Source organism: Oncorhynchus mykiss, chromosome 5 (genome assembly GCF_013265735.2).
Source record: "Oncorhynchus mykiss isolate Arlee chromosome 5, USDA_OmykA_1.1, whole genome shotgun sequence".
NCBI lineage: Eukaryota > Metazoa > Chordata > Actinopteri > Salmoniformes > Salmonidae > Oncorhynchus > Oncorhynchus mykiss.
The window spans coordinates 71,327,423-71,341,427 of NC_048569.1; the positions used below are offsets into that span (position 1 = coordinate 71,327,423).

Consider the following 14,005-nt stretch of genomic DNA (forward strand, 5'->3'; position numbering starts at 1 on the left):
AAGCTGTCCGTTCTCTCTCTGGTCAGGGGCCATCACAAAATGCTTACACAAAGGGCTCTTTAACAGGACTCAAGTCAGTCAAGTGAATACAAATACTGTAAATCTGTGTGTGTATTGAAATGGTTAACTCCCATTATACATGGTCCAGCCATCAAAGTTGGTCTTTCCAGTTCAGAGGCTAATCTATGATTGATTTTTACGTAACAGTTGGATGGTGAAATGTGCCATGACAAGCAGAGCAGTATTTCAGGACCATTAAATGCCCCCAGAAACATCTACATACAAAAGGTAAATGTGGTACACCTCTACCTTTGGGCCAGAACTGGTACTACTATATTGCAGATCAACAACGCTAATGATGGTGAAACAAATGTTCAATGAAATTACCCCCCCCCCCCCCCCCTCGCACATTGACTTGGTACCAGTACCCCCTGTATATAGCCTCATTTTATTGTTGCTCTTTTATTGTTCTTAACTGCATTGTTAAGGGCTTGTAAGAAACATTTCTCGGTCAGGTCTACCTGTTGTATTCGGCACGTGGGTAAAGAGAGCATCAGTTTCTAATGAACATACTGGACATAGTGAAAGGAGTAAGGAATGTAAAACAATCTTTACATTAACATTTTCTATATAGTTTAAATGTAGGCCTATAGCCTATTGTATCCAAGTGTCAATGTAGCAGTAACAAAGCATAGCTGGCAAGTTAGACAAGGTTTGCTTTAAGAAATGTGAGCAATGCCTATATGTGTTATGGAGGGTCACTTTTGGTTTTGAATAGAAAGTGAGGAGTAAAAATAGAAATGAATTCCACAAAGAATGTGACTAGCCCACTCTCAGTCCATAACGAACTCAACGCTTTGAAAAGACTTTATTCTGTACACGACATGAAAAGGCCTTCAGACTTATCTTTCATTATTCACACTTATTTTCCCACTAACACAATCAACAAGTAGCCTACTATCCAAACAGCGTTGTTCAGATCTCATTTCCTAGTGCTGCGCTGATCTCTGTATACATGGCATTGTATGTATGTGAATCAGTAGACGTACAAGTACTATCCACTGCAAAAAAGTTTTAAAAAACTATGCCGTGAAATCAGCTTTGTACGCTGCTCTAGAGTCCAAATAATTTTAGCTGAAGTGTGTGTATAAAATGTAAGCAGCAGCACATGACATAAGAATTTCACATTTTCTCAAAACAGCAAATCCAACATCTAGCTAATTGCTTGCCTTGAGCTAAAGTAAGCCTCACTATAAGGCTAACAATCCAACCCAGTAGGGATCATAACATCAGTGGATAGCTATTTTAAAGAGACGATTGTTTCATTCAGTTATCCCAGTGCACCTCAAGCCAAGATGCATCAAACTCAATCCCCAAATGCGTTGTGGGTACAGAGGAAGGCTAATGTGCCCAAACAAATTTAAAGACATTCAAAAAGGTTGTCACAACATTTTCACTTCATCAGAGAGGAATAATATTAAAATCTAGGAGCTGTGTCCACAATTGCAGATGCAATACATCCAGGACAAGGTTTAATTAATCCACATTTCATAACCTAACTAATTTAATCTGGGTCTGTGAAACTGGCCCATAAATGCCAAGCTGGTGTTTGAACCCTGATAACAGTAGTGCTGTATAGATTATACTGTTGAAACCTTACTACTCATCTAGACAAGACATTCAGAGAATATAAAGGCCCAACAGTATTCCGTTAGAGCATGCAGTAAATTCTAGTACAGATCACAGTTAACACACAGAAAATAAATACCATAAATAGTCCTGGATTTCTGATTTGATTAATTGATTCTAGGCTGCCGCACCAGAGATATATGTCAGTATGACATCACAGGATATTGACACAGGTCTGCAGTATAGACTTCCTACTTTTGTGTAAGAAACTAGTTATGGACGTTTGGTGGCCAGCACCAAATACACCTATTTCTCAGTTATCTGTGCTCCATTCATCCCTGGTGATTGTGACAACACAGAGGAGGAAGATCAGAGGTCAAACTCTCTCTGTAGTCCAATGGTTAATAGGGTGTTTGTTACATCCTTTAACTGCATAGTGTTGTTGATTCTTCATTTTGTAAAGTATGAAAACATTTTAGAATATCACTTATATTCAGCTGGTAATAGCATTCAAATAAGCCATTTAAAGACCACATGTCTTACAAGCTCCAATTGTATTTTCTTGCGCATTCATAGACGGAATAAATGACATATCCCGGACTCAATATACAGCGTGTCAGGATGTCGAGATCAAGGTTCGTTCAATAGGCATTCCAGTCAGAGCTTGATGCTATCTAGACTAACACAGGTATATTGAAGGGCTCAGTCAGTGTTCTGTGCTAGGCTAAAGCTAATAAAGCATGTGGATAGGGTTGTCAACTCAGACCAAACTCATTCCAGGTGATTATAAGCAACCGTGCTGTTGTGTGCTACTGTGGGGTATATTACAGTACAGTGTATCAGTGAGGAAGAGGGAACCTAACTAGACCAAGTGCTCATGTTCACATCAGTCAGTGCATGCTTGTCCCCTCCCCAGGGGCTGAAAGCTAGTGTGCTTAAGGTCACTTGAGTGTGCACTTGTGGAAGGGAGTGAGAGAGGAGCCATTTGTTTGTTTCCTTCAGATGTGGGAGACCCCGGTCTTAGTGGGCCGCCATGACAGCAGGCTGCCATGTCAGCAGGCTTCTGTTCCGGCCCAGCACGAACACACCTTATTAAACTAATCATGGTCTAACTTTAGCCTGCATACACGGTGGCCCACCTAAGTAGTCACCCATCCCAGGTCTAGTTAGAGGTGGTGGCAGGCATGCTGACAGAGAGAGTCCTGCGGGTGGCGTTGGTGACCTGGCGCTGCTGGGACAGGAAGGACTGACCGGGGGGCACCATAGAGGTGGAGCGACCCCCCAGACGGGCCTCGATCGCCAGCTTCTGGAAGCTCAGACTCTGGAGGGAGTGGAAGAGAGATTACAAATGTTAACTGTGCATTCCTGTCATTCATTTTCAAAGGAAATATGAGGTCTAATGTGCATCTATTCAGATTTCATGTTCTAACCTTGTTGTACCATGCTGTTACAATCAGCTTCTCCTCATACTCTCTCAGCTTTGCCTGCTCACACTCCCTCTACAGAGGGAAAGACAGAGAGAGTAAAAGACTATCAATACCAGAGGTTGAGTATTATAGAGTATTATAGTATTATATTATAGATCCTCCTGTGAATGAGTGCCTCCTGGCTGAGGGTTAAGGAGAGGCCAGGGTTTAAAGGTCAGCGTTACCTCCAGACTGAGGATCCTCTTGTCTCTGTCCATCAGCTGGTTCTTCAGAGCCTGGATCTCTGCTGTGGCTGGGTTCAGCTTGGGGTCCAATGCACGGATCACCTACAGCACAGAAAGAGACCGAGGGCTTCATCAGACATTGCGGGTGAGAGCAAAACCAAATAGAGACATTATCTTTTTCCACACTTTTTGTCCAGCTGCTAGTTGGATAAGAGCGGAAGGAATGACAACTCACGTTGCGTGCCTTCTCCAGATACATCTTGTATCTCTCCTCCATGGCTCTCATATCATCATCCTTCTTCTTCAGAGCAGCCATCAGCTCCTCCAGTCTCAGAGCTAAGGGACAGACACAGACACCACTCACTGGGGCTCTCTGAAAACATTACTGCCAATGTTATGGTTGTGTTACAGTTGTACTCACAGGTCTGTGTGTTGTCTGGCTGCAGGTCCTCCAGCAGTTCTTTCTTCTTCATGATCTCATCCTGTGCCTCATTCAGTTGCACCCTGGGTAATAAAACACCTTATTTTATGCATCGATCTCTTTGGAGCAACATGGAGGTCTCACAAAGCGGTATGCACCATACTTACATATGAGCATCCAGTTTCCTCTTCAGGTGAGACTGAAAATAGAGCAGTTGGAAGAGAACACAGCTACCGTTACCTTAGAGCTGCTCCTGTACAGTATGTAGGGTTAATGTTTGACATAACAGTATGCGTAAAGTCTATGCATGTACTGTCTAGTGTGTAACTCACGTCATCAGTCTTGGCCCCTTGGCCCTGTAGGCTTTTCTGTAGATCCTCTACCTGCTGTTGCAGCTCAGTGACTCTCTCCCGGTTTAACCTGGAAGTACGTCACACACACAGGAAGTAGAATACCATCAACTAGAAAGTAAAAACATCCAAGACAGTACAAGTGAAAATGTGAGCCAGCTAGTGCCACCGACACACCTGTTCTCAGTGTCCAGTTCAGAGCGTGATCGGTGTGCCTCCTCTAGCAGTGTCTGTAGTTCAGAGATCTTCTCATTCTCTGATCCCTCCTGCTGCACACGCAACATCTTATTCTCATGCTGGAGCCGGATAAACTTCTCCCTGTATGGACAAGGACACACAGTTAGTGCAGTCAGCGACTCACACGCAAAACACAATTATTAAATGATTACCTGTACTCTATAGGTAGGATTTCAGCAGCAAGGTTATCATGGCTTGGACTGCCAGCTGGCATCCCTGCCATCCCTGTGAAGAGTGAGAGATCAGATCAGTAACCATGTGTATCTGTAAGCCTCAGAGAGACACAGACCGTGTTGGAAAGCATCAAAACTGTGATGTATCATGGGTCAATTGTGACTGATTTACAAATAACATTAATAGTTATTTATGAAGCAATGTGATTTGTAGATCAGTTAGTCTCAACTCCCATTTAAAGTCAGCAGCAATGTCGAATGTGCCCACACCATTTATCAAAGAAACCTTCACTTTCCAATCACACAGCACCAAACAGCCAGTCTACATTGTCAATGCGATGGTCCAATGAGCTACCTGCTTGTCGGAGCTGGTCTTGTTGAGCCTGGTTACAGCGTAGCTCCTCATTGGTCTCCTTCAAAGAGTCTCGCTCAATGATGATCTTCTAATGACGTCAACATCAGGAGACAGAGAGGAGATAAGCCAATAGCATCAGACTATTGCCTTGTCCAAAACATTCCTTAGCTCCTTCCCCTACTGTGTTTGCATATCAGAGGGACCAGGTAGGTTGCAGTAGAAAGTGTTGGGATCCAGTCCGTACCTCTTTCTCCTTCATCACAGCGTCGTATTTCTCCTCAAACTTCTTCATCTCGTAGGCCAGGTTATCTGCCCGCCGAGACTCCTCTGACAACTTCCGGTGCAGCTCCTGGACCTGGCAGGAAACAGGAAATAGCTTTAGTAAGCCCCCTGATTGGCTTTTTGTCCTTCCAAAATGATGTCTCCTCAGAGACGACTTGGTAGGTGAGGGCAAAAGCTTCAGAGTTCCGCCATGTTTTCCCCAACCCAGCGCTGTCAGATCTATAGTGCAAAAGGGAGGGGACAACTTCAGGAATGATCCTGTCTCTAGTATATCTCACCTGTCTCTTGTATGTCTCTAGCTGTGCGCGGGCAGTGTTAGCCTTGCGTAGCTCCTCCTCCAGACTGACAGTGTTGTGCATGTAGGTCATGTTCTTCTCCTCCAGCAGTTTGACTTGTCTCCTCAGATCTCCCAGGTCTTCCAGTTTACGCCTGTATGTCTCCACTGATGCCTCCAGCTTCACAGCACGGTCTGAACAGCTCCTATACACAAAACAGAGAATTTCATTTCATTCAATTTATAAAAAGAGAAATAAATAAAACGGGCACCGCGAAGGACCAAAACAAACACATTCTCACTGGTCTACCCTTGCTTCTAACTAACCACTTCCTGTCTCCCACTTATACACCAGTATTCCATCAACTCAATTGATGGCAGGGTCTTCTGATTAGCTTGTTAGCCAATGCAGACAGCACAGACTACAGATAGGATTAAGAGAGAGGTGGTGGAGTCATTACAGGTCGTCTTTTCACATCCATGCAGCACAACTGCAATAAAGACGACCTGGAATGGCACCATACACACACCTGAGGATGTCGAGTTCGTCTTTAAGTGCTCGTGACTCCTCGGCCAGGCTAGTAAGTTCGTCGTTACGATGCTGGACCTCGATCAGCTGCTTCTCCAACTCCTCACAGTGGATCCGGTAGTCATCCTTAGCTGCCTCTAACCTACACACACACAGAGAGAGAGAGTGATATCTGTAAGCGTCATCCCAGTGCAATGTGTTTTCACTGACACACACACCTGAAGTTCTCCTCCTGTAGTGTCTCTAGCTGTATCTGTAGCTGGCTGTGTTTCCGTCCGGAGGGCGTGCTTGGGTCATCAAACGCGTCCAGCTGATTGGCTCGGTCCGTCAGCACATCGTTCTCAGCTAATAGGCTGTTCCGCTCCTCCTGAAGGACTGTCACCTGACCAGGGTCAGAGGTGGGCTGTGTTTCAATCTCAAAATTAGTAGTGCTAACATAACTATCAAATCCACCATGTTTTACAGTTCATCCAATACGGTGGTACAACACAAATGTTCACATATGCATGCAGAATGAGAAAGTGAATAGGTTGAATGGCTGGTTAGTTTACCTCCCTCACACACACACTCTCTCCTCTATGTTCATTAGTCATGGTTTATGCCAGAGACAATAACTGGGAATAGTGCGCACACACACACACACACACACACGAGTAAAGGGTCTGAATACTTAAGTAAAAATGATATCACTTTATTTGTAATACATTTGCAAAAATGTAATTAAAAAAACGCTTTTCTTTGTCAATATGGGGTATTGTGTGTAGATTGACGAGGGGGGAAAACAATTTTATCCATTTTAGAATAAGGCTGTTACGTAACAAAATGTGGAAAAAGTCAAGGGGTCTGAATACTTTACGAATGTACTGTAAATAGGCTCGTTTAAATTTTGGCTGGCCTGCCGTTCCAAATAAAGTGGAAACATTTTTTAAATTATGAGCAAAAATAAGTTGTCCGGTGTAGGCAGGGCCATCAGTAAATAGGTCAGCGGTATGACTAAATAATTCATCAAGGTGATTTTTCCACAAATAGACAAGTATTCACCTTTCCATTATAGCAAGATCTTACCTATTTTTGCTAACTTTCTATTAAAATGTATTGACAATTTATTTTTCGATATGAATACTGAATAAGTCCACTTCACACTCAGATCATTTTATTGGTAAACTACACAGTAATATCAAAGTTGTATTTTTTTGTGATCCAATACGTAATATTATAGTTTGGTTGTAATCTAGAAATGATCTAGATCCTCTGAGGTTGTGTAGGGATCTATATTGCAGATTTAAAAGAAAACAGTCGTTAGCGTACAATAACACCTTTGTTTTTAAGCCTTTGATTGAGCCCCTTGATATTGGATCTAGTTTTAATAGCTAACATTTCTATCGCCATAATTAATAGATATGCAGATAGTGGACAACCTTGTTTTACGCCTCTTGACAGTTTAATACTTTCTGAGAAGTAGACATTACTATTTTACACCTGGGGTTACTACACTATACGAACTTTAACCCATTGTATAAGAAATTCTCGAAAATGTAAGTAGTTCATACATTTATATTTAAATTAAAGTCATACTTCAAAGGCCTTTTCAAAATCAGCTATGAAGACCAGGCTTGGTTTCTAGATTTTTCAATGTTCTATTGTTTCCAATACTTGTCTTATTCTATTTCCCATGTTAAAAAAAACTGTGATTAGGATTAATAATATTTGACAATACCTTTTTAATTCTAAGCGCAATACATTTTGCTAGAAGCTTGGCACCACTACACTGAAGTGTAAGGGGCCTCCAATTTTTTATGTTGACTTGATCTTTATATTTGCCACCTAATCATAGAATTACATATAGAATCCCTATTAATTCAATAGGATCTGAAGATTTGTCATTTAACTTTTAAAATGTATCACGTTTTATTGTTGCATAAACACATCCAGTCATGACGCTGTCATTCGATTGTCAAACAATCACTTCAAAAGGGCTCCTTTCCTTTACTGTGCACGTTCATCTACTCCCAACACATTTCCAGACATCAAACAGTGGTGAATGGAAAGAGACATCTTTTCATTAGGCCAGAATTTATGCATCCACTCTCTGCGTGTCGGCCACTAACCTCTGCGTTCTTATATAACCACATCGCATTTTGGAGCGTAGGCTATACCACCCGTTTCAAGTCCATTCCCTAATTCATAATGCCTCTGACATGTGGTAATGATTAATAATGGTGTAATAGCCTATAGATTTGACATTTGGTTTTCATTATTGTGATAGGCTCATGTTTTACTGGTACGGCGCAGCCCCACTATTTGTTTTGCCGAGATGCCGTATATTCTTAATTTCACACCTGGAGATACGTGTTAGTGACAGAGAGCAATAGAGGATAGAGATATTTTAGTCAGCCACGGCAACCAACCGTTAGATGTGTTTAGTCTGCCTCAACGACGAGCAGCCATGCAGCCATGTGGACTTACCTTTGTGTGTCCGTGAAGAGAGAAAATGGTGATCTACTGTAACAACTCAATCTGTAGACACGAGACGATAGACCCATTCAACAGCATCAGTACCTTTACATGGACTTGACTATTATGAACTTGACCTAATCAGTAACCAGCAGCAGGGTTCTGTCCTGTCCTGTGTTTTCCCCAGCCAGGCAGAGCAGGATACGGCAGAGAGAGCAGGCAAAGGGAAAGCAGAGTGGCCCAGTCTATAAACCACAGCCCTTCTGCTACACCAGCCACAGACAATGGCCTCTGGCATCATAGCACATAAAACAGACCCAGTTTATACTAGGGCTGGGAATTGCCAGGGACCTCACGATACAATATTATCCCAATACTTGGGTGTCAATACGATATGTATTGTGATTCTCACGATTCTATATGTATTGAGATTCGATAGTGTGATTTGATGTTCCAAACATATTGCTCACTGTATGTCTGCTGCAGAGACAAGCCAGGAAAATAAGTGCTGAAAACATGTTGGGTCACTATTTAAAAAGAAAATGGAGAACAAGCAAATAGGATAAAAAATATTTTGCCGCAGGTAAAGCCGACTAGCGCTGGCTAATGCTACCTACAGTAGCAATAACAAAAATAATATCGATAGGATAACATCCTAAATTAATATCATGTTTATACTATACCAGGGTTGTGTGTGTGACAGCTAAATGGTGGTAAGTCTAATATCCATTCCAGTAACCTTGATGGAACTAATTTAGTTGACTGTGTGCAGCGAGCTTATTCAATGCGTCGGTTAGGGGGCCTGTAGAAAGTGGATTTGTGTATGTGTGTACCTGTACGTCGAGCTCATGACAGCGCTGGGCTAGTTCCTCCTTCTCTGACATCAGATCCGCCAGGTCCTCAAGAGCCTTCTTCAACTGAGAGAGACACACTTAACACTAGCTAGCTTCTCTACTTCAGCAGGTCCGGGGAGAGACGAGCAATATCACAGTACTAACAAGTCTAAGACAAGCGGTCAACTATGGAGAGACACGCAATCAAGAACAACTATAATACAGACAACAGCATTCTATTAGATCCCTATAACACAGTGCATCTCCTCTCACCTCATGTTTCAGGTTGTCCAGTGACAACTATAGAGGGACATGCACAGTCAGCAACAACAAATATATATGTATATATATATTATTAGAGGCCTAACACAGCGGATCTCCTCCTCTCACCTGTGATTCTACATCCCCCGGTGGCTCTGCTCCAAACTGGGCCATGTTCTCTTTACTCATCAGCTGACAAAGAGAGACATGGTACAGGTTTGGTTAGAGACAGCTACAGTCCTACTCATTCACACAACAGGTGGTCTACCATTACTTTCCCTCTAATGCCAAAGAGAAGTCATGGATGTACTTTAACAAAATCACAGTATTGGTAACTGTATTTTTAACACTTATAGGCAATTCTAAGATCCTACCGTACATGTCACACTATTTCAAGTCAATCAGAGATAATGGCCCTGCTCAGGCCAAACCTCACCTCCTGAATGGCCGTCATCACCACATGCTGTACGGACTCCTCCAGAGTCATGATGACCTGGATGTACTCTGCAGGGGGAGACAGAGAGAGAGGGGGGATGGAGGGAAGATGGAGAAAAGGAGAGGTGGGGGGGAATTACACACACACAGTTTCTGTTTTGGGTGCCAGTCTGTTTCAGATTTAGACAACTCCTTTGTCATTGTCTTGGCAATACAACAATATAGTGTTGTTGAATCGTTCTAGTTCAGTCTCTGGGGCTGGACTGCACCGTGTGTGTGTGTGTGTGTGTTACCTTGTTTGCGTTCACATTTGACAGCACAGCCCAGTATGAGCTGCAGCAGTCGTCCAAGTTCTACAGGGTCTGAGTGTTCTGCCACCTTCACCAGGTCTGGCAATGGAAACTCCTGGATCTGCTGGCTCAGGGCCTAGTGACAGACAGAGAATATAACAGCTCTAACCAGACATAAAGGGTTATAATGTGGACCAGGTCTAGCAAGAGGAAGTCAGATCTTCTTGCTCAGGACAAAGTAACAGAGAATAGAACATCTATTGTGAGGCTGCCATGGTAATAACCATTCATAACCAAACTGGGGAAGTCTTAAGATCTGCTGGGCTACGACCTAGTGCCATAGACAGAATACAACAGTTACAATGAGACATAACTCAACATGTTTCTACCTACCTCATTGTAGTAATCCACCATCATCTGAAGGATCTTCTTCAGGTTGTTCATCTGGAGAAAGAAGTTATAAAGTCTTCACTTTAGAAAAACAAAGTGTACACCTCAACGAATTTCTGAGTGAGTCTTTTCTGGTGTGAGGATGATAGCACTGAAAGGCTAATGGCTGGCTAAAATGCTAACAGGGCTAACAGAGAGCAGTCACTCTGGTTTTTAGGTCAGTAGGGGAGGGAAGGAATGAATGGAAGAAGGGACTTGGCGAGGGAGGATAGTAAAGGAAATTAGGAATGGTCAGAGAGGAAGAGGGAGAAAAGGGGAGAAAATGGAAGGGCAGAAAGAGGTCAGTATGGAGTTCAGTACTTTGAGTCTCCAGTTATCCCCAACATCTTCTTTAATGCGACCGAGCCAACTTTTACTGAACCACGCTGGATCTCTGCAAAACACAACACACATGCATGCATAAGCATTGAATTCTACAAGCCACTCGTTCACCATAAGGGGCTTATTGGAGGTGTCATTTGTGACAGACTTGTAAAATCGTGCTTTAAACAATGTACATTTGTTGATTACTAGGCATACAAATACGATCATTTCTTGGTACATTTGATACGAGTTGAGGCCACAATCGGACTAGGTTGTGAACGACTCTTAGCAGAATGCATTGCTTGACTGCCGTGAGAGTGATAAGCAAAATATCATTCAAACTGCAGCACCCCAAACGAGTCGTTCTCGAGTTCGTTGAGCAGAAGCTGTGTATGTTTTGGTTCTGCAAAGCTGTGTACATCATAACATTCAATAATCAATTCATTGCATTCATTCTTTCAGCTTGCGAACAATTAGCAGTTCTAAACATGTCTATTTTTGTCTCTATGCTGCCAGCAGCCTGGTCCATTTTGCCTGCGCGCATATGACAGACAGTAATTGGTCAGAGCACATCTCAAGAGTCACCGGAGGGGCGCGTATTAATGTGTGCGTCATCTGTCAGAGAAAACACATGGCACCGGGAAGACGTTTAGATTCATTCAGTGTGCGTTACTCACATCTGATGCAAGGCCTGAGACATTGCGACGCCCGTGGTGAGCTCCGCTACAGCTGTACATGGTGACCCAGTGTTAAAGGTCTGGAGCTGAGACGGGATGGATTCAAACAAAGATTAATGACATAGATTAGAGTACAGACAGGGGGAAGACACTGGGACATAAATGAGACAGATTTCAGTGCCTCCTCTATCTCCACTTGCATTGATCATAGAGCAAACCCTGTCATGAACCATCAAAAACTAAATTTCATTGGCATGCACATGTAGCAGAGTAGCCCTACCTAACACATAAACCCAATTGTCATTCTCAATCCATGAGGATTTCCTCTTGCTTTAATAGTTAAGACATTGCGTTGCCATTTGAGGTCAGAAAGAGGTGTGGTTGTGTGTGCATGAGTATGGTCACTGAGAGAGAGAGCCCCAGAGAGACATGCTTCAGTACTCTAGTCTAGGCCCTACTCTGCTATGGTGGACTTGTGAATAAGTCATCCTAATGGACTGTGTCTCCATGGTGTCTGGTGAGCACTCACTACAAACCTGCCACACCAAGTACTGCAATCAAGGCTTTGTACCTCCAATACAATATAGATACTGCCTTCCCAGTCCTGTGCCCTCAACTTATACTTTAGCATCCAATGGTAAACTGTAGTGCTCCCCACCACTCAATGGCTGCATTTACACAGGAAGCCCATTCTGATTCTGAGTAGTGGAAAAAGTTCAGAATTGTGCTGCCTGTGGAAACTAAGTCAATGTGGTTATTAATTCACTGACATTGTGTGTACTGTACTGGTTATACCCTTGCAGCATTCAAGGAAAATGCATCTTGAGTGTCTTTGTTGTCCCCTCATTTACACTCAATTTCAGTCACAGAAGATTTTAAAACAATGGTGGGTGAATGTCCAACAGAAAGGGGCTTCCATTTGGCAAGATCTCTCATTTGGCAAGATCTCTCAGGTAGCTCCTGATAAAGAGGAGGATAGCCAAAAACAGGAGGAAGCCACTTCAGTTTATTGGGATGCAGCCCTAGTCCTATTCTGTCCCCTATTGACACTGGAGGAGAGAAAGCTCCACTACAGGAGAGAAACATGGTGTAACACTTGGCACACTATCTAATCTCACCTAATAGCCTAACTGACTTAAAGACAAATTTACATGATCTCAAATGTTACTAAATTATTGCAAGCCATGTAAGGATTAAGGTTGCACAATAAACTGTAGCCTACAGGTGCGACAATTCACATTAGGCGTTTAGGATCAACCCAAATGAAAGTGACATTATTACTGACTTGCCAGTGGCTATAATCGAAGGAGCAACATTCCACAAATATCTAACAGTTAATGAGATTAGCTCCCTAAATCGGATGAGGATCAACTGAATTCAGGGATATTGTTGTCTTTCGTTGTGTCAAAGAACTAAAGACAAAACTGGAAACGAGGTAACGCTCATTTTGTGCATTGTAGTTTCAGATAAAATACCCACCCAGCGCATAGCCGATTTAACTCAACTCCACGATTTATGATGGAGTTTATCTACGACTAGCGTGGGAGGCCTGGAGCTCAAACCTTTAGTTAAGATTTTTCTTTTAAAACACAACTAATGATTTCAGCACCCAACGAATAGTCCGCAATTAATCAGAACAATGTATTGTGTAATTACCGGCCTTTCTTTTGGTAGTGAAATCAGTAGCCTATTTTTTTTTTATAAAAACGTCGGAGCTCCAGTCCGCCCACACTAGTCCCCGCTCAACTCCATCATAAATCATTGATTTTAATCGGCGTATATACTCTATACAGGCTATTCTTACAGCCTAGCTGACGACAATGGTTTATCAATACGCGAACATTAGGCTACTGTAGGCCTAAATTATAAATAGGAGAGAACAGGTGGATTTCCAATCGTGGCCATTTCCTGATTGCTCTAGTCCTGACACTAATTTACCTGCCACAGGTAAATTATACCGTCATCGATAAACACAGTAAAATAATTCATGCAATCAGACGCTTTAAAGCGCTCTCGCATTGAACAGCGGACATCGCAGACAGCACTTACCCAAATAATAAGGCTCTCACACAGCACCGCTTTGTCCGTCTCCATTTCTCCCCGTCAGGTTTGGCCAGATATGTCCGATGCACCTGCCATCAACAACAACACCGTTCCCCTTCCTTCTGCATTTGACCTCACCTGCAGGGGTTGCATCTATAACGTTAACTGCGTAATATGGATAAGTTTCCTGCTCACTGCGCAGTAAAAGCACCGTAAATTCATACGTGAATAACTGCCTCGCGCTTTGACGTTTTCCGTTACGCGGTTTAGACGGATGGGGATTGACGCGATAAAGAGCACAAGAACGCAAGAACGAGGAATGAAACACCAATGGTGTCCTCTGACTGGAACAGACAGA

At 42.8% G+C, this 14,005-nt stretch overlaps 1 protein-coding gene across 1 annotated transcript; it reads right to left on the bottom strand.

Moving 5' to 3' along the window:
- Window positions 1–837: 837 nt before the first annotated feature.
- On the bottom strand, window positions 838–13,922 carry hook1 (hook microtubule-tethering protein 1). Its single transcript, XM_021604184.2, has 22 exons — window positions 13,654–13,922; window positions 11,605–11,690; window positions 10,925–10,997; window positions 10,568–10,618; window positions 10,178–10,310; window positions 9,886–9,953; window positions 9,579–9,641; window positions 9,189–9,272; window positions 6,120–6,283; window positions 5,903–6,043; window positions 5,377–5,578; window positions 5,061–5,171; window positions 4,817–4,904; window positions 4,441–4,513; window positions 4,229–4,369; window positions 4,034–4,121; window positions 3,869–3,900; window positions 3,702–3,784; window positions 3,516–3,616; window positions 3,281–3,382; window positions 3,060–3,128; window positions 838–2,950 (listed from the first exon to the last, which is right to left on the bottom strand). Exons 1-22 carry the CDS (start codon window positions 13,696–13,698, stop codon window positions 2,792–2,794), a joined length of 2,157 nt encoding a protein of 718 aa, XP_021459859.2. The 5' UTR covers window positions 13,699–13,922; the 3' UTR covers window positions 838–2,791.
- Window positions 13,923–14,005: the final 83 nt, after the last annotated feature.

Excerpts from the sequence above, each read along its gene's own strand:
- hook1 (XM_021604184.2), bottom strand. The coding sequence starts at position 13,698 with ATGGAGACGGACAAAGCGGTGCTGTGTGAGAGCCTTATTATTTGG. Across the intron at positions 6,284-9,188 it reads GTCATGAGCTCGACGTACAG|GTGACAGTCCTTCAGGAGGA; the intron begins GTACACACATAC and ends GACCCTGGTCAG. Across the intron at positions 3,129-3,280 it reads AGAGGATCCTCAGTCTGGAG|AGGGAGTGTGAGCAGGCAAA; the intron begins GTAACGCTGACC and ends TTCCCTCTGTAG.